General features: G+C 35.5%; 3 protein-coding genes and 3 pseudogenes across 4 annotated transcripts; 5 read left to right on the plus strand and 1 right to left on the minus strand.

Moving 5' to 3' along the window:
• Positions 1-230: 230 nt before the first annotated feature.
• Positions 231-967, plus strand: LOC143556265 (secreted RxLR effector protein 161 pseudogene; annotated as a pseudogene).
• A 4,838-nt stretch (positions 968-5,805) lies between these two features.
• LOC143556266 (formin-like protein 14) lies at positions 5,806-7,827 on the plus strand. The gene is made up of 6 exons (XM_077045634.1): positions 5,806-5,966; positions 6,047-6,750; positions 6,838-7,059; positions 7,103-7,326; positions 7,417-7,540; positions 7,720-7,827. Exons 1-6 carry the CDS (start codon positions 5,894-5,896, stop codon positions 7,825-7,827), a joined length of 1,455 nt encoding a protein of 484 aa, XP_076901749.1. The 5' UTR covers positions 5,806-5,893.
• A 479-nt stretch (positions 7,828-8,306) lies between these two features.
• Positions 8,307-10,429, plus strand: LOC143556263 (pectin acetylesterase 8-like; annotated as a pseudogene). Its single transcript, XR_013139357.1, has 12 exons — positions 8,307-8,388; positions 8,463-8,545; positions 8,627-8,759; positions 8,862-8,941; positions 9,010-9,096; positions 9,168-9,292; positions 9,389-9,449; positions 9,569-9,622; positions 9,718-9,798; positions 9,862-9,967; positions 10,040-10,188; positions 10,277-10,429. The product of XR_013139357.1 is annotated as a pectin acetylesterase 8-like (transcript).
• Positions 10,430-14,692: 4,263 nt separating this feature from the next.
• LOC143556269 (uncharacterized) lies at positions 14,693-18,816 on the plus strand. The gene is made up of 13 exons (XM_077045636.1): positions 14,693-14,763; positions 15,312-15,555; positions 15,643-15,684; positions 15,769-15,840; positions 15,932-16,067; positions 16,163-16,320; positions 16,405-16,489; positions 16,584-16,753; positions 17,320-17,481; positions 17,601-17,750; positions 17,847-18,107; positions 18,192-18,464; positions 18,586-18,816. Exons 1-13 carry the CDS (start codon positions 14,693-14,695, stop codon positions 18,814-18,816), a joined length of 2,055 nt encoding a protein of 684 aa, XP_076901751.1.
• Positions 18,817-19,955: 1,139 nt separating this feature from the next.
• LOC143556264 (uncharacterized) lies at positions 19,956-22,388 on the plus strand. Its single transcript, XM_077045633.1, has 8 exons — positions 19,956-20,060; positions 20,559-20,969; positions 21,064-21,184; positions 21,273-21,582; positions 21,655-21,727; positions 21,808-21,898; positions 21,983-22,062; positions 22,144-22,388. Exons 1-8 carry the CDS (start codon positions 19,995-19,997, stop codon positions 22,279-22,281), a joined length of 1,290 nt encoding a protein of 429 aa, XP_076901748.1. The 5' UTR covers positions 19,956-19,994; the 3' UTR covers positions 22,282-22,388.
• A 421-nt stretch (positions 22,389-22,809) lies between these two features.
• Positions 22,810-26,440, minus strand: LOC143556268 (uncharacterized; annotated as a pseudogene).
• Positions 26,441-26,556: the final 116 nt, after the last annotated feature.

The following is a 26,556-nucleotide window of genomic DNA, read 5'->3' on the forward strand; positions in this document are numbered from 1 at the left end:
GAAAATTGGAACTGATATCTTAATAGTTGGTGTGTACGTTGACGACTTAATCGTGACGGGTTCCAGTTTAAACTTAATAATGGAGTTTAAGTGCGAGATGGCTTTAAATTTTGAGATGTCGGATTTGGGAAAACTAACTTATTATCTCGGAATTGAAGTTTCACAAAGGAAGGATGGGATAAAAATTAAGCAAGAAACGTATGGCAAATAAAATTTTAGCTGAAGCGGGAATGGAGATTTGCAATTCTGCTCAAATTCCATTGCATCCGAGTATAAAAGTTTCTAAATTTGAAGATGAAGAAGATTTTGATGCTACGAGATATCGAAAGATTGTCGGGTGTCTCCGGTACCTTTTACAAACTCGTCATGACTTGGCGTATTTGGTCGGAGTCGTAAGCCGGTACATGCAAAGCCCGAATCAATCTCATGCAACTCTTATAAAGAAAATTCTTCGTTATATTCAAGGTACTTTCGGTTTTGGTATTTCTTACACTCGTGGGAAAAACGTGTTAGTTGGTTATAGTGATAGTAGTCATAATATTGACCAAGACGATGGCAGAAGCACTACGGGGCACGTATTTTATCTTGGGTCTTCACCAATTACTTGGTGTTCTCAGAAACAAGATACAGTTGCACTCTCATCGTGTGAAGCAGAGTACATGGCGGCAAGCGCAGCCGCATGTCAGGCGGGTTGGCTAAGGGAATTGATAAGTGAGTTATTCGACAAGGAAATTCCAGCAGTGGTGTTACGTATCGATAATACATCGGCAATAGCACTCGTCAAGAATCCAGTTTTCCATGGTAGGACCAAACACATTAAATCTCGGTATCACTACATTCGGGAATGTGTTGATCGTGAAGAAGTAAGCGTCGAGCATGTTAGTGGTATTAAGCAATGTGCCGATATCTTGATGAAGGCTCTTGGGAGAATCAAATTCAAGGAGATGCGGGAATTACTTGGAGTTGAAGACTTGTCGGTTTCGAGTTCGAAATTCCGGGGGTGATTGTTGGGAATTTCGGGTCAAGAGCGTTACTTGGCGTGCAAGGCAAAGTAACATGGTTTAAGGAGTGGATAACTATAAACAATTAAATGTGCTCAGATTTAATTGTTAGTATAATTATCAGGTCCTATTATTTAGAAATCCTAATTGTAGTCTAAACGTGATAGGTTAGATTATAAATACCCGTGCTTTGAGGTTTAGAGATTGTAATATGAGCAATTGAGTTTTGTGAAGTTTCTCAATAATAACAAACGTGTCTGGGTTTGTATTTGGTTTTGTGTTTCGAGTTCGTGTTCGATACCTAGTACCAATTCCTTTAAACTTATTTGTACAGTTACAGTTACAGTTACAGTTACAGTTATATTTAGAAGTTTGTAACATCTTTCCTTTAATACTACTGTAATAAATTACATAAGTACTCATTAGACCATCTCAAACAAATATCTACAAAAATATTATGCACAAACTTGTTCACATCGCATTTTTACTTATATTTTTTAAAAGAGAATAAATTTTTTTTCCTAAGCATACGTGTTTTAGAAACATCCTTAGACTGTATGCATTGTTACGTATAACATATGGATTTTCATGCTTTGAAAGATGTATGCTTAGAAAGTTACTTTCAATGCATATGGAACTCATGTGGCTTATGTTGAGGAAGATTATTCGTGTTTTTTTCTAATTGAAAGTAACTTTGCTTTGCATACCCATTAATCGCCCAATAAATTAAGTATTAAATTTACGTAGCCAAAAATCCAACAATTAGGTTACTCAAACTAAATCAAAGTACTAATTTCATATAAAAGTAAGACAACAAATCGTACCTCAACTTGATATGCATTGACATTCATAAAACACTTCACATGCATTTCAAAAATCAAAAGTAACATCAAATTCAAAAATCAAAATACCGATTTTATGTAAAAGAATAAACACGGCAACAAAAAATACCACACCTCAATCTGGCTTGCGTCAACAATCCATAAGACTTTAAAACGAGAACGCTAGGCTTTATAGAGGGGGAGGGGGTGGAGATGTAAGTTCCACATCGGCTAAAGAGTACAGCGAAACATTCCTTATAAGGGGTGGAAACCTTCACTAACACAACACATTTGCTTGGATGAACAATTCGTCAGGTGAAAACAAACCTCTGAGTTCCTAGACGGATAACCTGTAAGGGGCAAAGTGCATAATAAACTGGCATGATTTATTTGAGTTGCTACATTATTAGTGTACTCGAACCCCTCGCCTCTGGCTCCATCGCCTCTAACCTGTCCTCGCCATGAGACAATTTTCTTTTGGACAACCATTCACATAGGCTATGGGGTGCACTCACGGGTGTGTTATTGTGGATGATCTTATTGAAACTAATATCATCCATGATGGTTGTTTTGGGGGAGAGGGACCGCCAGGGGGGGGGGGTTCATGGCCAACATTGTCATTTTTACGCATCTTTTGTATTATTTGTTTTGGGGCATCGTTCATTCATAAGAATGTGTAAAACCAAAGATAGTTACGGTCGTTAGTTTTTTTTTCTTATGAAAATTACTGTTTGCGTTCCTATGGTTTTAAGGCGGAGGCACAATGAGTCCCCGAAAAAACTTTTGAACTGGTTGAGTCCCTGTGGTTTCAAAAATGAACCATTTGAGTCCCTGCCGCTACTTAACTTTCAGGGTAAACTTTCATTTTACTGAAACCACAGGGACTCAAATTGTTCGTTTATGAAACCACAGGGACTCAACCAGTTCAAAAAAATTTCGAGGACTCATTGTGTCTCCGCCCTAAAACCACAGGGATGCAAACAACAATTTTCTCTTTTTTCTTTTTATTGAATATACATAAAGATAGATAAGTATTTAAAAACAATAATATCTAATTTCGTTGAAAACAAACATAATGTGGTGATGATATGACAATAGTATTGAGTTTTTTTATTAATTGAGTTTTGGTATTTATAAAATACTATACACGTTTTTAAATGTTTTTGGCTATTGATGCTCAAAGATTAATACAATCCAACTAAATCATATAGTTATTTTATTTATATTATGGAAGCTATTATATTTTAATTAAAATTGCAATTTGAAAATTTGTGTATGGAAACCAGTTAATGGAAAAAAAAATAGAGTTAGTGAAATAGCTAGGTGTAATGTACATAAAGTTTGGCAAGCTTAACACACAAGTTTGAATTTGAATCCCTCTAAGGGTGATTTGAATTCTATAACAAACCGTAACATACTAACCGAGCTTCCATTGCTTCTCCGACATAGTGTGCCGGTTTAAAACAACCAGTTATGTATCATTTATCAAAAATTGATAAATATGCCAATCTTTTTGATATATTTTTACCAGACATGGTTTATACAAAAATACTTTTTAGTATAAATATAAAAAAAAATTTGATTGGGCAAGGCTTCCTCCATCACTAGTGTATATTTAACGAGCACCTCCAGAATAAAAAGGAGGGCGGTGTTCACTAAGGGTATGTTTGGTTGGAGGTAATGGAATGAAGGGAGAATGGAATGAAAGAAGGAATGGAATGGACAAGGGAATGAAATGGATCATTACCATTCATTTTTCTTGTTTGGTTAACCTATAGGAATGAAATCATTTATTAATTTTTATTGTTTGGCATCTAAAAAAATTGTAGAAATGAAATAGAAATAATAAAAAACTTCTATCTCAAAAAAGTGAATACTTTTTAAACAAAAAAAAAACCCTACAATGGCGATGGTCGTAGCTCCGGCGACGAAAATGGTGGTGGCGGTGGCGATGGTGGTGGCAACGGTGGTGGTGTCGGCGGAGTTGTTGGTGGTGCCGATGGTAGTGGTGGTGGTGGTTGTTAGGTGATGGTGTTGTTGAGAAAATAGGGTGAAGGAGGAATGAAATGAAAAAAAAAGAAGGGGGTGGGAAGGAATGGATTTAATGGAATGAGATTCCATGTGTAATGGATGATTCCATTCTATTGAGTAACCAGACACCACTTTTTTCATTCCTACGTAATGAATCATTCCATTCCTATTGTCATTCCTGCGTACCAAACGCTACCTAACTTGTGCCCACAACGTATTCCACTAGGTGCGGTCTTATACACATTCAAAAAAAAGGATACACACATTAATCATTTTTAGTTATTTATTTGATTGTAATAAATAGAACCCAAACGTGGAAAGGGGCACTTGTTGAAAATAACAGACAAAGTCAAATAGTCCAACTACACAATTTCATAATATCCTGAAAGAAAAGAGGGGAAAATCCTCTTTTCAAAATTTTCAGATGCATCACGCAAATACGCTGCTTCAAACTCTTCACCGGCGTCCTACTTTCCGGCCGACTCACCACTACACCGCCTCCATTCATTCATTCATCCGTCTGATTCGTTTCGGTGAACTTCGAGGCTAGTTTCGTACTTTTCTCTTTTAAAGCCCTAAATATCCGTTCGCTTTACTCTTTCCGTTATCACGCTTTCCGTTAACATTTACCGTTGAATTAAAGTAGCGTGTAGTGGTTTTGAATTGAAATTGAGTAATTAACGCTCGTTTAGTTTGAATTTTGAATCGATCTGGTCGCCGTCGCTGTGTTTGGTTCGGAATTCAATTAGTGTGATTGCGAGTCGAATTGATAAGCGAGAGTATATTTGGTGTGGAATTTGAGATTCGAAGCATATAGTTGCGGTTTTTGACATAGGATGTTATTGCAAGTTTGGTATGTGACTTGATTGAGACTAAGTGTGGTGATTAGTTTGTGTTGTAAATTAGTGGCAATGGTAGTACTGATGTTGTTGAGTAGTTGAAGAAAGCTAGTACGGATAACTGGTAAATTAATGGGAGAAAGGGCCACTGCTGTGTTGATAATAATTAATCTAACAGCGGTGGGGAAATGCTTCCACAAGGTTCGGTTAGATGGTACCTATGCAGTCAATGTCGGTGCTATAGCGGCTATCAGACATCTAGTAGAATATCGGTACAGATAATGTCAACGATATTGACCGATATATCACCGATTTTCCTGGGATTAGTTTATCAAGTTTTAATGTTCAGTTTTAGACTTTTAGGGTTTTAAGTCTTGATCAGTTCCTACTTGCTACAATTGTTACTTTTTTAGTGTTTCGTAAGTTGCAAAAGGTTAATTTGTTAATGGTAGGAGAGTATACTAAATTGTTAGTGCTAAATTGCTATATATATGAATTCCGCATGATATTAAAATCACAGATATTCCACTGCGATAACTGATATCTCCAATATCGGTCCTTGACGTTTTTTCGCATTAACTGCATAGGATGGTATGGAATCTTTGTTTTAAATGTTTGAACTGGAAGTCAGTGAGTTTGTTCTTTGTCATGAAGTAACTGAGATCCAATTCAAAATTCTAAGTTTTGGTTACACGCTTACATGCCATATTTTGTAGTCAACTATGCCACATTTGGTGTACAGTTGTGCGTAAGACTGTAAACGTGTCAATTTTATTTCTATGTCGTAATTGTTCATGTCTAAGAATTCTCTGTGCATTTAAGTAGAATACTAATGTAACGCATCTGTCATAAATAAGCCACTGTGGATATCCGCACTGTGTGTAGAGAGATATTTTGTTTCTAACTCAGTTACCAATTTATGATTAAATATATCGTTGTCACATTAGCAATGATTTTTGTGCAATGAGGTATACTGATACACAGCCATAACGTGCACATGTTCAAACACGTAATCCAAATGTTATCAAAGAACATTAAATCATATGCCAAAGCTGTAGTACATCATTTTTATTGTCTTATTTACATGCTAGTTGTTTATGTTCTAACTTTATAAAGCAAAACTTATTTTTCCATGACTAATTGCTCTTTACCTTTCAAATTTCTCTCTTTCAGACAAAGCAGCTGATTTGTTTGACAAGCTATGTCCCTTCTCAGTAGATTCTTCTATAGAAGACCGCCAGATGGCTTGCTTGAGCTTACAGATAGAATTTATGGTACTATAAGTTCCTTTTATTTTGTAAATATTTAATACCTTAAGTTGCTAACTAATGCATTTTATTTGTCACACATGTAGTTTTTGATTCTTGCTTTTCAACCGAAGTTCTACCTGAGGGACTGTACCAACTTTACTTGCATGAAATTAGTAATGAGTTACATGAAGAATTTCCCGAGTCATCTTTTCTTGCGTTCAATTTCCAAGAAGGTGAAAGAAGGAGCCAATTCTCAGAAATATTATGTGAATATGACATCACAGTCATGGACTATCCAAAACAGTACGAGGGTTGCCCCTTATTACCATTATCTTTAGTCCATCATTTTCTCCATTTATGTGAGAGCTGGCTTACGCTAAACAATAATCAAAATGTCATTTTGCTTCATTGTGAAAGAGGGGGCTGGCCTATTTTAGCATTTCTTTTAGCCAGCATCTTGATTTACAAAAAAATGCATACTGGAGAACGCAAGACTCTTGAAATTGTTTATCGAGAAGCTCCAAAAGGTTTATCTCAATTGTTATCACCTTTAAACCCGTACCCATCACAGCTTCGGTACCTGCAATATATATCGAGAAGAAATTTATCTGAAGAGTGGCCCCCACCTGAACGAGCTTTGTCTTTGGATTGTCTCATTCTTCGTGCTATTCCAAATTTTGATAATAAAAACGGATGCAGACCGATTATTCGAATTTATGGTAGAAATCTGCTAAGTAAAGACGGGCTTTTGACACAAATGCTGTATTCAACTCCTAGAAAAGGTAGAAATCTTCGGCATTACTGCCAGGTAGGACTTGCTTAATTTCCTTATAGTTTGATATATTTATCTTTTCTTTTAATGTGATTGACTAACAAATGAAGTTGCATTATGCAGAAACAAAGTGATGTTATTAAGATTGATATTCAGTGTATGGTGGAAGGTGATGCTGTACTAGAGTGTCTACATTTAGACGTTGATTCTGAAAGAGAAGTTATGATGTTTCGCATAATGTTTAACACCGCGTTTATCAGATCTAATATATTGATTCTTAACTGTGACAACTTGGACACTCTTTGGGACTCAAAGGCACGGTTTCCAAAAGGTTTTCGAGCTGAGGTGAATCCTACTTTTAGAAATTCAAAATTTTCTTTTTGTTTTTTCACCTCCTGGACCAAAGGGCTCTAATGGGATGCAGCAACCTACCCCATCCAATAACCGGTTACGTTCTTCTGGTTCTCTAAGCAGCGGAAAAGGTAGAGTTGGTGGGGGTTCTTCAATTCCTCCTAAAAAAGCATCGTTGAAGCCCTTGCACTGGGTAAAAGTTACCAGAGCAATGCAAGGAAGTCTATGGGCTGATAACCAAAAACAAGAAGACCAGTCAAGGTAATTACTGTCATAGATCATAGTAACTAGTAAAAATACTATTTATTGGTCGTCTTGTGCAAATTGTTACCTGAAAGTATTTTTTTGTAGGGCTCCTGAGATTGATATATCAGAGCTTGAGAGTCTATTTTCAGCAGCTACTATTTCTGACAATACCAGCAAAGCTGGAGCTAGAAGAGGTTCAAAAATTAATAAACCTGAAAAAGTTCAATTGGTGAGTGGGCTTTCTTCTACTTAAACGTTTGACTGCGTAGATCGTTTGTCCTTTTTCATTTTCAAGGTCTAGCTAGATTACCCGAAAGGCATGCGGTGATATGTTTAGCAAATTTATACAATGCTATTTCAAATTTGTTAACAGCTACTTTTTTTTTTCTTTTTGATATTGATTTTCAGGTTGATTTGCGTAGAGCATATAATTGCGAAATCATGCTTACAAAGATAAAAATTCCTCTGCCTGATATGCTCGTAAGTTGTAAATTCTATTTTCCCCAGCCACTATAATTCAGCATACATGCTTCTTATTCCTTAAAGGATACCTTCTGGAAGGTTTGCTGACGAGCACAATCAAGGTTGTCCTTATCCTGATTTGGATAAGGACGAGGTCGATTATGTGCACGTGTGATATGCGCCTATCCTGAGGATGCGCGAAGTCTTCTCTTTATTCTCACGCGCAGATGTTTCATGCGCTGATGTGGTATGCGCAAGCATATGTAATATGCGCCGCGCGCAGACGTGATATGCGTGAGCATGCGATATGCGCCATGCGCAGATGTGCCACGCGCAGATGTGATATGCGTGAGCATATATGGTGCGTGAGCATATGTGATATGCGTGAGCATATGTGATATGCGCCATGCGCATAGGTTTTGGCTTTGTGCCCTCATAATATCTTGATTTCAAGCCTCTTGTCTATATCTTGTGGGTTGACCCGCCTCGCTCGATGTTGAGGCGGGTACATACCTCTTCAAGTATATTGTGTATTGATCATATATCTAAAAGTAGAAGGTGCAAGTGATCAAGTGGCTATAACCACCATTGAAGGGGCCGTTGCCAAAGGAGCAGGTTGATTAATATTGATGTTTTATTATATTAATAGAAAGTATGGTTCTTGATTGCTTTGATATGTTGTTGTGAAGTTTGTTTGGATGGAAGTCCACCTGCATACCAGTTTGATGCAGGTTTTGGTGAAGGTGTTAACAATTGGTTGGTTCACATACAGGTTGTACATGTATTCTATATATACATAATTATGACTAGCTAGTGTATATGATATAATATTATGCATAAATTATAATATTAGGGTGTAGGATGGTGCAATTCGGTAAATGACTGTCGTACGTGGACATATAGTCTATATGGTTCGTTGAAGAAGATGAAGAGTTCTGACTATAACTTTACAGGGATTTTGAGCAATAAGCAATAACTAAATCCAAGTAGGAACTATTTTTACGATTAATTATTAATTTTGGCCTATGTATGCAAGATGATATATCCTGATGATTAACGAAAGGTTATTGTACGTTTGTTTTCAATAGGCTTTTATAACTGGAATAGGGTGGCTATGAGGTATTGTGATGGGTCATCTTTTACTGGAGATATAGAAGCAGTTGATCCTGTAAGTCATGCATGCATATATTAGTCAAATTATGTAATAAAGGAATGACTTCTATCTTTGTTTTGAAGGCTACAAATCTTCACTTCAGAGGTGCAAGGGTGTTCAATGTCATTATAGAAGAGTTACTTGGCAAAGGAATGAAATCTGCATCAAATGTAAGTAAAATTCTTTAACTTATATGCTCTTTGTTTCTAGTTTACTAAACTTAAAGAGTCGTTGCGAAAAGGCTCTTTTGTCAGGGTCTTCTGCCGGTGGATTGGCTTCCATACTCCATTGTGATAAGTTCAAAGCATTATTTCCGTCTAGTACCCGAGTAAAATGTTTTTCTGATGCCGGTTATTTTGCTCATGTGTAAGTCGACCCTCTAATGCCCTTATTGATCGAGACACATAAGTCTCATATCAAACGTTAATTGTTCTCATGCTAAATAGTAATTACCCTTAACAGAAAAGATCTCTCCGGAGAATATAAGTTCGAGGGATACTATGATCAAGTGGTTACATTACATGTACAACCCTCAACTCTTAGTATACATCCCACATTTTGCTAAAGCCTACGAATATAATTAAGATGTTTGTTGTAATAAAACTTGCAATCATGCAAATTAAGTGAAAGTTATGTTTATAGGGATCATCAAAGAACTTGTATCACGAATGTACTTCAATAATGAAGCCTAGTTTGGTAAGCATTGCTACTATAATAACTCTTAAGAGGAATAGTACTAATCATAGTTTACTAATACATATGTTGAAATCCTAATGTCATTGTGCACACAGTGCTTCTACCCACAGTTTGTCATGCCATATGTCCAAACACCTGTATTTATATCGCACTCAACCTATGATACATTCTTGAATGTTATATCATGATTAACTGACTTAACTGGATTACATCTTTACTTGTGATTCTTCTATTTTAAGGTACAAAACATCTTTGCCACACCACAAGCCGATCCTAGTGGACAATTCGCCAAGTGCAAGCAAGATATAAACGCGTGTTCACCTGACCAAATTCAAAAGCTACAAGGTCAAAATTTTTTTCTTATTTGGTTAATTACTTCATAGAACACACTAGCTTGTTACCGTGTTTGTCGTTTAGATTTTAGATCTGAGTTTTTAGAAGCCCTTTTGGTGGCTCAAAATGGTACATCAAGAAGAGGATGGTTTGTTAACAACTGTTTTACTCATGGTCAATGCGAATATCAAACAAAGTGGTTAGGAAACCCTTCTTCAAAACTGAATCATAAGGTAAGTATGGCTATCTTTGATTGATGCATCATTGTTCTAGCCTCTATCTCAATCTATATATTATCTTTTAACATGCATTTTTTCACAGGCTATTGCGGAGGCGGTTGGTGATTGGTTTTATGATAGAAATGCGGCAGTCCAACTGCTTGATAACCAAAATGTGCTGCCACACTATTGCATCAATTAGTCAATGATTTATGTATAGTTTTATTGGGATGAACGCAGTTGAAAATCACATATGTGATGTACTTATTATTGATCATGACTAATGCACATCTTTATGCACGTTTCTTGCTTTTTGTTACTAACTAGCATTATGCCCCCGCCGCGTTACGGAGGGAGTGTAAAATCATGTCAAGTAGCACCCGTGCCACACCACCGCTAGCAACCACCAACGCCGGAAAAAACTCGTATAAGAAGGAAATGGCAAAAACAAAAAACATAAAAAAATATAACCGAACAAAAGTAGACGTAATAACATTGAACTACGCACGCGAAACATAAAACATAGAGAACAATACTAAGTCGATCTAGACAAAAGTTGATAGCCTTTTATACTTGTAACAACTTTAAACAACAAAAATAAATAAAAATAAAAACGTTGAAAAACACACGAACGTTTCGATGTGTTAACTTGAAAAAGGTTAGACCGAAACATAAAACAAAAATTTTTCAAAAAATGAAAAGTATAAGAGACCAAAGTTGAAAGTAAAACTTTGAACCACACACGCACGTTTCGACGTATTAACTCGCAAAATTTACACCGAAACATAAAACAAAAAATTTGAAAAGGATGAAAAGTATAGAAGACTAAAATTAAAAGTAAAAAAGTGTTGATGTTGAATTGTAAAATTGTAAAACTAATGGATTAAAAGTAAAAGACTAAAATAAAAAAAAAAAACAAAACAAAAGTGAGTACAACTCACTAACGACTAATGTACAAACCATAATGCATACATATGTTGCTAATTGTATATATATATAATTTTAGTTGAAGTACTTTTAAAAAATATGAATTGGGTAAACTGCTTTTAAAGCATGTTAAAATGACTGTTTTGATCATAATTAACTCATAACAAAATCACCAAGACACCAACTATATTTGTTTTATGTTGGTGTTGGGTGGAAATGGTTGTACGTGGATGTCATACCGGGGGCGATTGGGACTTGGGAGGTGGTAGTGACACTGGCGTGACTGATAGGTGAGCCCAATAAAGGTGGCAACGACTACATATGAGATCTTGTTGATGGAAGATGGTGACGATAAAGAAAGTTTACGCATTTGTCCGCTATACTCTATTATTTGTTTTTCTTGGACATGATACAACTATTACCAAAAATATATGTGATTCCACAACTCAAACAATTAACTAGGGGTGTGCATGGGTCGGTTTGGGGCGGTTTTGAGCCAAACCCATAACCATAACCGATATGTTGGTTAATGGATAACCATAACGATAACCGACGCATTACGGCGGTTTTGGTTAATCGGTTTTATAGGTTATAGTGAGACGATTATGGGTCGGGTTAACCGTAACCAAAACAATGTAATTGGGCCTAAAATTTGGTACCAAAACGACATGACATAATCTAGCAAAGTATATAATCCTTAATATTCAAAAAAAGAATGACACTATATAATCCAACAATGAAATTCAATTTAACTTGATTACAAACGTTGAACCAAAAACATCAAATGATATATATTCCAACAACATGTTTGGTGAAAGTTAATCCCAAACATATTTGGTAAAATAAATGGGTCGGTTCGGTTATAGCGGTTTTGAAATTATCTTTAACCAAAACCGACCCATATTTGGCGATTTTTAAAAATTCATTAAATCGACCCACCGGTTGTGTCGGTTATCAGTTAAAACCGGTTCGGTTATATCAGTTATGGTTCGGTTTAATGGTTATGGCGGTTAAGTTGCTCACCCTACAATTAACTATATAAAACATCTCATGATTGAAATTTGTTTTAGTTAATGCCATCATCATAATATTAAACATATAAAAATTTTTAACAACATAAAGCATCAATTTAAATTTCTTTGCTAGTAGTAGGACTTAAACCCAAGATCTTGGTGTTAAAAGACTTTGTCTCTACTATTGGACACCACCCCAGTGACTTCTTTTATTTCTAACAAAGAGAATTATAATATAATACAACAATAAATTTCTATTAAATTTTAAATTTTTTGTTCAAATTTAGCATAAAAATACTTCAATAAGTCAGTAACTGACCTATAAAAAGATATGCCTTTTAAACAAAAGAAAATAAAATAAACATCGTTGATATATCATAAGGACCGGATGACATGGATATTGACGACAAGAAAATAACTAACACTACTATCAAAAAGTCTTACCATGCGAATGACTAATTTTCATCTTATGCATAGGACATTTAAAATGATGTGGCATGTTGTGGCGTGCATAGGGCTGTAAGTGGACATAACTGAACAGGACGAGACATTGTCGGTGTTCATCCGTTAGGCTTTTGCCATACAAACAGACGGTTCACAGACACTCTACGAACAAAAGTTCGTGCCTGTGTCTGTTCATTAAAGAACTGAGTTTGCCTGCGTCTGTTTGTGTCCATTCACTAGTATTGTAAATAGACGCTAACGGACACTAATGGACAACCAAACACGAATGGACAAATAAACACCAATAAACATTAATTGACAAATAAATATAAACATATCAAAATTCTTAGCATAAATACTAATGACCATTACACCACATGATATCCAAATACTTAACAATAAACATAGTAATCAAACACACATTCAAATCAAAATAATGTTTTGGAGTTCAAAATCCACAAACTTCTAGTGTTTCACGAGAAACAAGCTTCAAATTCTTGATTCTTTAAGGAATTTCAATATACACAACACTATTAAATGGACGTGACCGGACTATTGAACGAACGTGGCCTTTGTTTGTGTTCATCCGTCAAGCTTACCGAGCAAAATTTTTATGTTTGTGTCCGGTTTGTTTATTAAACAGACAAACCTAAACGAACTTTCAACTGAACTGATGGCTGGATGTCCGGTTTGCTTACAGCCCTAGGCGTGCACAACTAATTTCACATATACCTAGGGCCGACCCAAGGGTGGGGCTAGGTGGTCGACGGCCCTAGGCCCGACACTCCGTTACGCCCGAAATTTTATTATTTTTTAAATTATATGTATTTTTATGAAAAACGATATGTATATTTAATGTTTAAACTCAATAACATAACAACTAGTTTGGTCTAGTGCAAAGAGGTATGACCCTCAACCAAAAGGTTGTGGGCTCCAATCTCATTTCAGGTATTTTTAAGCCTATTTTTATCAACGTTAGGTCTCCAAGGCCGAGTACTCCCCGAGTACTCGTTACAAGGTATGGCGCCGAGGAGAGTTTCTTCAACTCCGCATAGTTACTAAAAATCGATCAAATGTGGTCAATCGAGCCAGAATCACATCTAGTCGATTAACTTGGACCATTTTTTATATAAAAAAGAAAACATAATTCATATTTCTATAATATTATAAAAAAATGTCACTTTCTTTTGTTAATGATTAGCAAATTTTAGAATAATTTAGTATTTAAAAATATATATTCTCTTTTTTATATCGATATTCATTTATTTTGTTATAAATATTAGCATATTTATGATATTTGACATATATTTAATATCCAAAAATTAATTTTCTTTATATTCACCATTTCTAAGTACTCTCCGAGTACTCCCCAAGTACTTTGAGTATACCCAACTCCCCAGTCGGCCGTCTAAGGTCCGCCTAACGACTTTTGCAACCTTGATTTTTATACAAAAGTTTTGACACAACCCAAATCATAATCAAGTAAGCCCATTTAAAAATTAGATTGTTTAAACCCAACAAAATACTACTTAAACTTGAGACTCAAAAACATTTTCGCCTTCAGTCCAAAATGTTTTTTAAGTTCTCGGAGCCGGCCCTACATATACCTATACGTATCATATGACGTTAATTAGCCGCGTTATCCAGTTATAACCGATCCTTAATTAAAAAAAAAAAAAAAGGCTGTGGAAAACATCCCTAACATAGGGAAAGGCAGGGGAGTGGTGCGTCTAATGTTTCCTGAGAGGAAGCCACCTGGTTACAAACGTGTCACCACCTCTAGCCCCCTACCCAACCGCCTCCCATCTCCTTTATTATTATTATTATTACTATTCGTCGCCGATCCTCTCTACCTCTTCCACTCATGAGAAACAATAATGCGGTTGCACGCTTCAACCGTCAAATTGCCGCTGCAATTACGAAAACAGGTGTGCCTAGGTTTCCTTTTTTTAATTGATTCCTATCATTCGCAATTCCTTTTCACGGTGCCTTTAAGCTGGATAATTCTAATTAAGTCATTTTGGGGATAATATTTATGCTTAATTGAATTCAAATAGTTATCTGTTTTAAAATGTTTATTATTGTTATTATTCTAATTTGACATTCATCCTCAAGTATTTATCGTATTAGAGAATATGATTATTGTTTCTGCCTTTGCAGCTTTACAGAATGCACATTCATTTGGGACTCCTCTTCACCACAGAAGGTGACTTGTTGATTCATTCTTTTATGTAATTTTATTTAGGGCTGACCAAATACTGTTTCATAACCGAATATCGAACCGTTAACCAAACAAAACTGACAAGTGAATCTGATTAACCAACCATTCGAAACCAAACCGAGCCTTGCATATTTGTGTTTTTCCAATTTTTGTACCTCCGTTTCCAACTTCGAACGTTTGAATTCGTGCTGCACTTGTCTGTAATCAAGCTTGGAACCGCCATATATCTTCTTCCAAACTTCATAATTGAGCTTCGTACATCATAACCAAACCATTTTTAACTGGAACAAAAGGGAAAAAAATACATTGGACAATTGACCGAACTAAACCGAAACCAACCCATAACCAATGGCTAACCGAGCATTCAGTTATGGTTATGGTTAACTAATTAAGCAACCTTCTATTACTGAAGCTCGGTTATGGTTATGGTTAAGCAATCATAACTGAACTGAACTGAATTTGGACACCCCTAGTATGTATTGTGTTAACTGTTGTTAAGTTCATATTGATTTATAATTTAGCGTCTGTTACAGTTACTCAACAAGATTCTCTAGTGTACATGGGGAAAAACCCTCAGCAGAGTATGCCAAGTTAAGAAAGGAATCACTTGAAAGTGAATTTGGAAATGCGCTTACTTCTCGGTCCAAACGTCTCTCAATGTACTATAGTTTTGGCCCATTCTTGGCTTTGTATAGAGCTGCATATATTTCATATGAGGTCTTCAAGCTTACTTTGAGCCATTTTTTCATTCATGACATTAAAAAACGTTCAGCAAAGGTATAAATGATTGATCTAGATATTATATTTAGCAGTTAGATAACATAATATATCAAGTATCCTTAAACATGTAACCGGTTAATGCAGTTTTGTGATACCCTTATCCGATTGGGTCCTTTTTATATCAAGGTAAGTCCTCTGAATGTTAGTTTTTATGCAGTTTTGCAGATGTATTTACTTTAATCAATCGTTTACTTGCCTTTTGACTGCCAGCTAGGACAGGCGCTTAGCACAAGGCCAGATATATTACCATCTGTATACCGTAACGAGCTCGCTAAACTACAGGCATGCACCTTAAACTATAACGTTTTTAAGAATTTTCATTTTCTTGCTTTAAGGTTTACAAATTACAGTTGTTAAATTGATTGTCTATCAGGATCAAATACCTCCATTTTCAACAAAGGTTGCAATCCGATCTATTGAAACTCAATTAGGTGCTCCAATATCAGAAATCTTTGCTGACATCAGCCCGGAACCGGTTGCTGCAGCCTCTTTAGGGCAAGTGTATAAAGGTTAGATATTTTAAGGTTGTGAAATGAAGTAGTTAGATATTTTGAGGTTGCATTTGTTAATCTAATAGGCTTTCGTGGTTACTTCAAGTTTGCAGCTCATTTGCATACAGGGGAGTTAGTAGCTGTAAAAGTGCAAAGGCCCGGCATGTCACTTTCTTTGACCCTTGACGCCTTGTTGTTTAACATGATCGGGGGTCAGTTAAAGCGGTTTGCTAAAGCAAGAAGGGACATTATTGTTGCAGTCAATGAGACGGTGAGTCATCTGCAAATACAACAGTTTTTATTTCAATTTTGTTTCGTATGTTATTTTTCGTATCTTAAGATTTTGATTGAATAGGTTAGACATATGTTTGAAGAAATCGATTACATCCTTGAAGGACAAAATGCTGAGCGATTTGCTTCTCTGTATGGTTTTCGTGACTGTAAGTAATCTTTAATTATTATAATGCAGCTTCTTATGTGTCATTAATTACTTATTATTGGTCCGAATAGCTAGTTTTGTGATGATTATTGCAGCTCAACAGGAAGACACATACCCGCAAGAAAAATGGGTTAAAGTTCCAAAAATATATTGGAACTATACACGAAAAGCTGTGCTTACAATGGAATGGTTGGATGGTATCAAGCTTAATAATGACGCTGCATTAAAGGCGGCCTCTTTAAACCGAAAAGAACTAATAGATAAGGTAACTTAATACATTTTCCTGATTTAAGCAACCAGTTGTAAATAAGGCATAAAGTAGAAGCCAACTTCAAATGTATTACCGAATTTAGAAACCAAGTTCTAGTTTATTACAATGGAAGCAGTGAATGACCTGTTCAACATGCTGACATGGCATCTTATTTGACATTTTAGTGTGTATATGATGGCGACTGGCGACTGATGTGGCATCTTATAGTTACTTTTTGAATATAAATTAAAAGGCAAAAGGATTATTTTTAGAACTTGTAAACAGATTTAATTATTCGCTAAGCATTTTTGTGAATGTATCTGTCTGGTGGCTAGCATGGGGCATGAACTGGTGCCATGTCAGCAATCCACAGGTAAAAGAAGCTAAATGCAACTGTTAATTGATTGTAGGTTGGTTTCTATTTTATTCTAATTCTAATTTTGTTGCTAACATCAGGAAAAAGGTATAAAGTTTTGTTTCTATTGTGTTTAAATTGATGCTGTGTTTGGTAAAGTGCATTTTTTCATGAAGGTTCAGTTGGACCCGAATGTTTATTTTGTTCACTGAATTTAGCCTTCTAGGGTTTGTACTGCTCCCTGATGCAATTACTCGAGGTGGGGTTTTTTCATGCGGACCCGCATCCGGGAAACCTTGTTGCTACAAAAGAGGGTGCTCTTGCTTACTTTGACTTTGGGATGATGGGGGATATTCCACGTCATTACCGTGTTGGACTTATTCAAGTGGTAATTATTATTATTATTATTATTGTTGTTGTTGTTGTTGTTGTTGTTATTTTCGTCTTCTCAGCAAGTTTCGCTGTTTCGGTTCCTGTTTCTTTTTTTATTTAATTATTTTTCATCAGCTTGTACACTTCGTGAATCGTGACTCTCTTGGTTTGGCCAATGATTTTCTATCTTTGGGGTTTCTTTCGGAAGGTGTCGATATGCAGTTGGTTTCCGATGCACTTAAAGCATCATTTGGTGATGGCACCCGACAGTCCCAAGATTTCCAGGTTCCAATTATAAAAATTATATTATATTCTGATAGTATTTGTTTGTGTTTGTGAAATTTGGCTAATGCTGAAAATTTGACTTTTTTGTTTTGGAAGGCGATAATGAACCAACTTTATGATGTTATGTACGAGTTCAACTTTGCACTTCCTCCCGATTACGCGTTGGTAATTAGGGCACTCGGCTCACTCGAAGGGACCGCTAAAACATTGGACCCTGAATTTAAGGTTGTTGAGAGTGCATACCCTTTTGTTATTGGACGTCTTCTAGTGGACCCCAGTCCCGACATGCGGAAAATATTAAGAGAACTTCTCATTCGTAACAATGGTTCCGTTAGATGGAACCGTTTAGAACGCCTGGTAACTTCTTTAATCCTCAAAAGTTGAAGCATGCATAAATTTATATCTAAAACACGTGTAATGTTTTCATTTTGGTCGGTCCAGGTGGCAGCAATATCTAAACAGTCGAATAATGAATCTGATAAAGATGCCAAGAAACCGTCCACGAGTCCACTTGAGGGGAATTCATTCGATATGCATTCGGTTGTTGCTGCTACCGAAGATCTTATAAAGTTTATCCTATCTGATAAGGCTTTTCGTGTGCGTCTTTTTATCATACGCGATATAGTCTCAGTGGCAGATATATTTCTTCAAGATCAAGTTACTTCTTGCGTGTTTGATGAGAATCTTGAGCCAAGGTTTACAGTGGAATCTGAGGTTGGTTTGAATATATATATTTGCTCATAACTTCATATATTTTGCTTTATTCTGATTATTCTGATTATTATTATTATTATTATTATTATTATTATTATTATTATTATTATTATGTTTGCAGGGGCATGCTACTCTGAAAAGGGTGGTTAATGGATTTTTCTACTTTTGGCAAGCTGTGAAAATGGCACCGGATGCATGGACGGCCATGATCATTCGGATGGCGTTGAACCCCGAGATTCATAGATTTTGTTTTGATATAGTTTCGGCCTTGTTCTTGCATTCTAACCGTAGGATTCCCGACACAATGTGGATTTGTATATCCAGATTTCTTCACAAATTAGCGCGATCTTAGCGATTATGAAAGTGTGTATATGCTGATGATTATGGTACATTTTTATAGGAATCAACTGACCATTATGATGAAATGAGGTTGTTGAAGATAAGTTTCATATGAGATTGATGGTATTTTAGTCATTTCCATATGTAAAAACTAGTTTTGTGCCGAGAAACAAATAACCAAGATGATAAGATAGTAAAATTTTGTTTTGTAGGATTCTTTTTTTTTTGTTTGTTTTTAAATTGCCTTGTTTTGTAAGGTTACATCATGTCTGTCAGCTACGCTTGTCCACTGTATATAATAGAAACAAAACCACTATTTCAAGATTTGTTTTTCTTTAATATCCAGGTCATAACATTTCAATTGAGAGTTGGGAGTAATTTCCTTTGATTTTCGCATCTATCTCATTTTCTTTTCGCCGTAGGCTACACGAATTATTATTATTATTCTTATTCTGAATTCTATGGTGGAGTTGAACGTATTGACTTTTAAAATATGCTTTATTTTTAAAGAAATGCAAAATTGATCATATTTATATAATATAAATAACTAGTTCAGTAATTTTTCATAAAAATATTATAATAACTTTCATGATATATATGTATTTCTTTTAAACAAAAACTGACAATATTTTTGATTCATAGTAAAGAAATAAACTAATAAATAGAACACAGAAGGTGAGAGATTAATAGATTATACACACATCCTCACTTTGTTGATTAGTTCCTATTGATTTGAAAACTATACGTCAGTATAAAATAGTTTATACGCCCATAGACCGTAGGGTATTCAAGAACTACGTATCTACATAACAAAGCTATAAATCTTATATCAAAATATCAAATTTATACGTTCATATACCATGTGAAATGACTCACGATAAGAAAAAACAATAAATAGAAATAAACTTTTAGCAAAATCCGGGTAACAACTAATATTATTCCAAAACAACATTGTCATTTCACTTGTTTTTCATGTTCCTAGTACACATCCATAATCATGAGCCACGATAAAATGAACCATACAAAATATTCTTAAAAAACAAAAAGTTAAAAGCATTAAATTATTTAACAACAAAAAAAGGTACTCTTTGGTGCCGGTGACTCGGTGAGTAATAATAATAATAATAAATAATATTAAACCATAGCATTAATTCCAGCAAGCATCCACCACCAGAGCTTCTTCGCTTACCGATGATGCAAACACCCCATGAAACCATGACCGAGGTTGCCAACGGCGATAACACAAATGCTTCAGAGGTTCTTCTTTGTCTTCTTTTATTCATTTTGCTGATAAATTTGCAACTTTTGCTTCTGGGTTTTATGTTTTTGGTTAAATCTTGAACTATTATCAATTACCCAGATTCAGATTACCTCAAATTTCTGGGATCTTTGCTTGCATGTTTCTTGGGGTTGAATCTTGATTGACCCTAGATCTTTTAGGGTTTTTAAAAAAAAATCATAATTTTATTAGATCTTTTGATATTTTAAGAAACCCTTTTGTACCTTGATTTTACTTGTTTGATGATTTGTTTGAACTGTATAAATTTGTTGAATTTATACTGCAAATAGTCAAATGTTAAATTTTTAATTGAATAGTCAAATGTTACATTTTTTTATTTCATCCTTGTCACCATTCCTTAGTTCCAATTATAACATCAAATAATACAAACTAGATGTATATGTTTAGAATGTTACAAATAATAAAATACATAACTTGTTACATCAATTACAATTGGTAATTTTTGGTATTTGCAGATTGATATTAGTGTGAAAGATCCCGCAAACGAAGCGAAAAGTACCGAAAAAACCACACGTCAGTCGGATTTGTCCCTAAACATACCCCCGAGACATTCGAATTTTGGTAGTAGAAATGGGAAGGCTTCACTTCACTCTCCCGGTATTTCATCCAATGGCGGGCCCATGTCTCGGGGCATATTTAGAGGTTTAAGCTTTAAAAAGAAGCACCCTGCTGATGGTGAAAGTAGTTCTCTTCTTCACCCTGACACAAACGCACAACCACCCGACAGCCCTGCGGTTACCAATATTATGTCGAGTTTATATGGGAAAAGATGCACGTCTCTTCCGGTCAAACACGGGTCAAACCCCTCCCCTTCCGCCACTACCCCCGTGTCAGCTAGGACATATAGTGAACAACAAAAAACACAGGTATGATATTCCTTACAATTCGCATAATACAATATAATATGATATGCTCGCGTTTATTTATTAAAAGTTAATAAATTGCAACGACTGTTGGCAGACAAGGACGGTGCAACCTTCGGTTTCGAGGTCGCTTTCTGTGCCTGGGAGGAATATTGTTATTGTAAGATCGGTTTCATTTGCAGTCCGTATAGATAATGATCAAATTGATAATCATGATGGTATGTTCAACTCTTATATTTGAATTAAAATCATTACTTATAATTTGCTTTTTAACTTATTAGAGATAATATCTATATTGAAATGAAGATGAAATCAGCACGGTTCAAGTGGAAAATGATGAGGAGATTGATGAGGAAGAAGCGGTTTGCAGGATTTGTTTTGACACATGTGATGAAGGGAATCAACTTAAAATGGAGTGCAGTTGCAAAGGTGCACTTAAACTCGTGCACGAAGAATGTGCGATTAAATGGTTTAGTGTCAAAGGGAATAAGAACTGTGACGTCTGTGGTCGGGAAGTTTCAAATTTACCGGTTACTTTGCTTCGTATGTCAAGTCATGTTCAAAGACAAAACGTAACTGCACAAAATCATCAGAATTTGGATTCAGGAACCATAAGGTCGGTTTGGTCTGTTCATAAGTTTTAATACTTTTATGTAGTTATTAAATCAAATTTATTTTGTTTATACAGTGCTTGGCAGGATTTTGTGGTGCTAGTTTTGATTAGTACAGTTTGCTACTTCTTTTTCCTCGAGCAGCTTCTGGTGAGTCGTGTTATGTACTTATGTGTTATATCTAATTATTTATTCTGTTTTTTTAATATTTGACCGAACGTTTGTTGTAGATTAATGACCTGAAAACGCAAGCTGTGGTGATTGCTGCGCCATTTTCTTTTACATTTGGTCTTCTATCGTCTACATTTGCGGTTATTCTAGGTATGATCTGTTTATAGCTTTCGCGTTATTAAATGTGGCAAACTTGCAATAATATATACTTATCATGAGCTTGTTCAATTGCAGCAATCAAGGAGTATATTTGGACATATGCAGCTCTTGAATTTGCACTTGTGGCTATAATTCTGCACTTGTTTTATTCTTGGGTAAGTTGGTCTCTATATATTTGAAAAAAATACATAATACATAAAATAAAATGTATTAATAGTTTGTCTTGTTTGTTGCAGCTTCAGTTGAAGGCGATCTATGCTTTAATGTTATCTTCGGTTTTGGGGTTTGGATTGGCTATGACTCTCAACGCGTTGTACATCCGCTACTATGTTTGGCAGGCTCAAGTGCTGCCTCGGGAATCTAATGCGGTTTGATTATTAAAAGAAATATATTATAGATTTTGTATCGGTGTAAATATATTGGCACTCGGATTATTGAGAGGTTAATGTGTTTGTACTTAGTTGTGTTTCTTGATAGGAATCCAAGATGTGATGAATTATCATCTTTTAAGAAGAAGATGCATTTGAGGGTTGCTTTGCTTGTTGGTGGCCTATACATGATGCTCACTTTAATATATGCATTTTATTAACTTCTAAATTAGTCAACATCAAGATATAAAAGTAGGACTGTCAAGTGAACATAAAACTGTTTTATTGATTTTATTTGTCTTAAGTGATTTTATTTGTCTGAAATTGATTTGCTTGAATAAAAGAAACATTAATTAAACAAAATTTGGAATCAGTATCCTGGTTCATTGTTCTTTACTTAATTATATCAAGTAATATGTACAGAAAACCATGTAACATGCTTCAGCATCAATTATTATTGTAGGCAAAGAGATATAGGAAGCACATATCCAGCATCTAGTTAAGTACAACACTAGAAGCAACAAGTAAAACACACAACTTACATAACAAACCACTACGGAATCCGCCTAACTTCATAACTGTGAGAAACACGAAGCGGAGATTGCTTCAAAACGGGCCTGTCTTCTGACCAAAGCTCTAAATTCACAGTCCCAAAATCCCAGTGAATAAGACACTTGTAAACCTGGTCAACGTTGAACTTGTTGACCAAACCCAACCCAAGGCATTTGTCAACAAGCATCCATTCACCTGAAAAGATAATATTAATCATCACTATCTAAAATTAAATTAAAAAAATATAGCTTATTAATATTACCGTTGGGACGAATATCTCCTTCATACATCTTCTCACCCGATTCTGGCCATACTTCATGTTTTGACCCGTTGACGGAAGTAAACGTGATATATGACACGCTTGGGTTCAACAGATTAAATGTTGGATGTATTCTTAAACAAACAAGCCTAGGAAATTATAATAATAATTGTCAAAAATTAGTAAAAATGAAAACTAAAAAAAGTCAACCATGCTGTCAAAACTCAAAACAGACCTGGAATAACCTCCAGAACCAGCACCGACATTGACCGCTACTAGGCTCGAGTCAATATTAAAAACTTTTGGGTTATTTTGTGAAATTGATATATTTCTTTCGATAGCTAAACCGCCTCCAATGTCACCTTTCATTTTTAGAGACTCAGTCTCTCCGGCCTGCTCAAGATCTCGACTATACAAAATGAAATTATTATTTTTACTATAAAAAATGAATTTTTAATATTATAAAAGATTTAGGATTTAATATTAACTCACTCGAGAACAGTATACCGTTCGGTACAGCCAGCAGAACGGTACTCGGTACCACTATACTCTTCATACCCGTTAATGTCAACCCGACTATGAAGCCATTGAGTTCCTGTTTTTTATATCTTTTAGTTTATAAAAAAAATGTTTAATAAAGTGTGACGAGCTGATTAAATTTACCAGTAGGAAGATGTTCCATATGTATAATTCGGCCTCCGATCCACGGGACCACTTTGAGGGCCCACTCACTGCTTTTAATTTCCACAGGAGTTCCCGAAAGCTCAACCCCTTTATCTCCAGATTCCTTTTGCACATCGGGAATAATCTTCGCGGTTTCTGCATTTTAAATTATAAAATAAAGAGTATCATAAAATGATGTAATCAACTTTCACTCTTTGTATTGTATCTAATTAACAGATTATATGTTACCCATTCGTATCTTGTAATTATTCTTGCTAGCAGAAACTAGTTTCGACACGTCAATTTCTGACGGCATAATAATCTGTACATCTTCTCCGTCAGTACCCCACGCATCGACCTGAAAACAGGAAGTAAAAAAATTTTAAAAATCAAAAAAGAAGATTAAAAAATAGACAAATTAAATACAAATAAAAGTATAATACACATACCAATAGCTCCTTCACCTAGTAATATGTGTACGTGTAACTGACGAGTTGGCCGGACCCACGATCCTTCAGCCTTGGAAACCCTAACTGTAATAACTGAAGATTTGAGCTAGGCTACATATGTTGTTAGGAGATAACCGCCATTAGTATATTCATAGCCGTCACCGTCATCTTCAAACAGAACACCTTCAGCTTTACCTGCAGTAACAAATTCAGTTATGTAATGTGTTAAGTCTGTTGCATGTGGCGGTTGAGTCCATAAGCTTATTGTTAGTTTGTTACCATTTTCATCCAAAGCAACAAGCAATGACAGATCATCATTAATAGTAGCTTCACCGACATGTTGATGAGGTGGACCAAACGGGATAATTGATCCACCTTGTAGATACAGTGCAGGTAAATCCTGAAACATTTACAAAATTATGAAACCGTTTATTTACATAATGCAAATTAAACCGGCAAAAGAAGACATTTTTCATACTGGATGGGAATCTTCAAAATCAAAACTCTTCCACGTGCCATTAGGCAACACATGCTTCATTTGATGCACACCGAGTTGACTCATGGTACTGCAACATTACAACATTATTTCATTACATATCTATTACTCAAAAGTGGACCGCACAGCTATACAAAATATACCAACCTTGCATATACAAGAATCGATCCCAATAGGAAGGCATTCTCAATTTTTCTTAATTCAGAATCTTTCGGATCTGCAGAATAAAATACGAAATTTTAAGCAACCCCTCTATGTTAAACAATAATAAACATAAAATTAATTTTGTCACATTAAAACATACCAGCAAAAAAGGCAGGAGCTGCCACAGGTAAACCTTTTGTATGTGCCAAGTAGAAAAGTGTATATATGTGCGGTATTAGTCGGTACCGCCTCTTTAGCGCCAGCCGACATACTTCCTCACACTATAAAATGCACACAAATTTAAATAAACATGTTTAAAACAAACTAAACTCAAAAACGGGCCCAACCTCTTCCCCAAAAGACCACGGTTCATGATCAACGGTCCCCTTTTCGGAATGCCCACGACAAAACGGAAACATGGCTCCGACACCGACCCATCTTCCAAATAATTTGGGTGTTGCATCGCCAGCAAAGCCACCAATGTCGGGCCCGGAAAGCGGTTGACCACTAAGCCCCTAAATAGCAACCGAGCAAACGCGAATTCATATAATATTAATTGATTTAAAAACTGATAGTAATATAATATAACCTTACCAGTTGGAGTACCATGGAGATGCTCATATGTAAATGTTCCCAAGTGGAAAGATTATCCCGGTCCACGTGGCAGCATACCTTTGGCTGCCTATAAACCCAGCTCGTGTAAGAACAAACGGGCGTTTATTTGGGTTAGCTAACTTCATTCCTGTGTATGTTGATCTTGCCATTAACATGCCATAAACCTATATAAGATTATGTTAGTCAAATTGAGATATTGTGTTGGTCAAATGAACCGGCTTACATTGTGATAGTGTAAATGATTCTGTTGCCCACCGAGTTCAGCGTCCCCTCGGTGAATGTTAATCTCGGGCATAGTTTTTGTTATTGACTAAAAAAATGAATACAAAACCACTCAGACAACAACAACAACAACAACAACAACAATAATAATAATAAATCCACAAAGAAAGCATTTAAAATAAAAGGTGCAATTGTGTAAACATGACCTTGAAAACAGCTGGTTCGTTCATATCATTCCATATACCATCCACACCGTTAGATATAAAATCTTTTGACTAAGTTTGACCACCACGAACGGGCTTTCTCTTGAGTGAAATCAGGGAAAACACACGGTCCGGGCCATACCTCTCCTGTAAAAATGAATGTAACTTATGAGAATTGATAAAAAAAAAACATTTCAATATGAATTTAGTAAACGTACCAATAAAGGGCTTTCCGTCTGCAGTTTGAACCCATATATCATTTTCTGATCCACTTTCATAAACAAAGTAACCTTTTTCATGCTTGATCCTGGGATCAAGCATCCATATAGCTTTAAAACCAGCATTATGAAGATCATCCGCTAGAGACTTTGGATTAGGAAAACGCTCCTAAAAAGTAAAAACAATAGTCATTAAAATCACAAGCTGATTATTAAATCATCCGCTTTAATAATCAAACAATATTTACCTTGTCAAATGTGAAACATCGAAAGCCATCCATGTAGTCAATATCCATCCACACGACATCACACGGAATACCTTTATCTCTAAAAGTCTTTGCAATCTACATATTAAAAATCAAATTAAAGATACATATTAAAAATCAAATTAATGTGGCAAATAAAAATTCTTTCTAACATGCCTCGCGGACACGCGAATCAGAGTCATAGCTCCAACGAC

The sequence above is a fragment of the Bidens hawaiensis genome, unplaced genomic scaffold (genome assembly GCF_021521415.1).
Source record: "Bidens hawaiensis isolate Kalapana, Puna unplaced genomic scaffold, B.hawaiensis_p1.1 tig00018493_1, whole genome shotgun sequence".
In the NCBI taxonomy this organism is placed as follows: Eukaryota; Viridiplantae; Streptophyta; class Magnoliopsida; order Asterales; family Asteraceae; genus Bidens; species Bidens hawaiensis.

Coding starts and splice junctions, on each gene's coding strand:
- LOC143556266 (XM_077045634.1), top strand. CDS start 5,894: ATGTCCCTTCTCAGTAGATTCTTCTATAGAAGACCGCCAGATGGCTTG. Junction 6,751..6,837: donor ATCTTCGGCATTACTGCCAG/GTAGGACTTGCT, acceptor TGCATTATGCAG/AAACAAAGTGATGTTATTAA. Junction 7,060..7,102: donor CAAAAGGTTTTCGAGCTGAG/GTGAATCCTACT, acceptor CTTTTTGTTTTT/TCACCTCCTGGACCAAAGGG.
- LOC143556269 (XM_077045636.1), top strand. CDS start 14,693: ATGATTATTGTTTCTGCCTTTGCAGCTTTACAGAATGCACATTCATTT. Junction 15,685..15,768: donor TGGGTCCTTTTTATATCAAG/GTAAGTCCTCTG, acceptor TTTGACTGCCAG/CTAGGACAGGCGCTTAGCAC. Junction 16,754..17,319: donor GAAAAGAACTAATAGATAAG/GTAACTTAATAC, acceptor TTAGCCTTCTAG/GGTTTGTACTGCTCCCTGAT.
- LOC143556264 (XM_077045633.1), top strand. CDS start 19,995: ATGATGCAAACACCCCATGAAACCATGACCGAGGTTGCCAACGGCGAT. Junction 21,583..21,654: donor TTGGATTCAGGAACCATAAG/GTCGGTTTGGTC, acceptor TTGTTTATACAG/TGCTTGGCAGGATTTTGTGG. Junction 21,899..21,982: donor TACATTTGCGGTTATTCTAG/GTATGATCTGTT, acceptor GTTCAATTGCAG/CAATCAAGGAGTATATTTGG.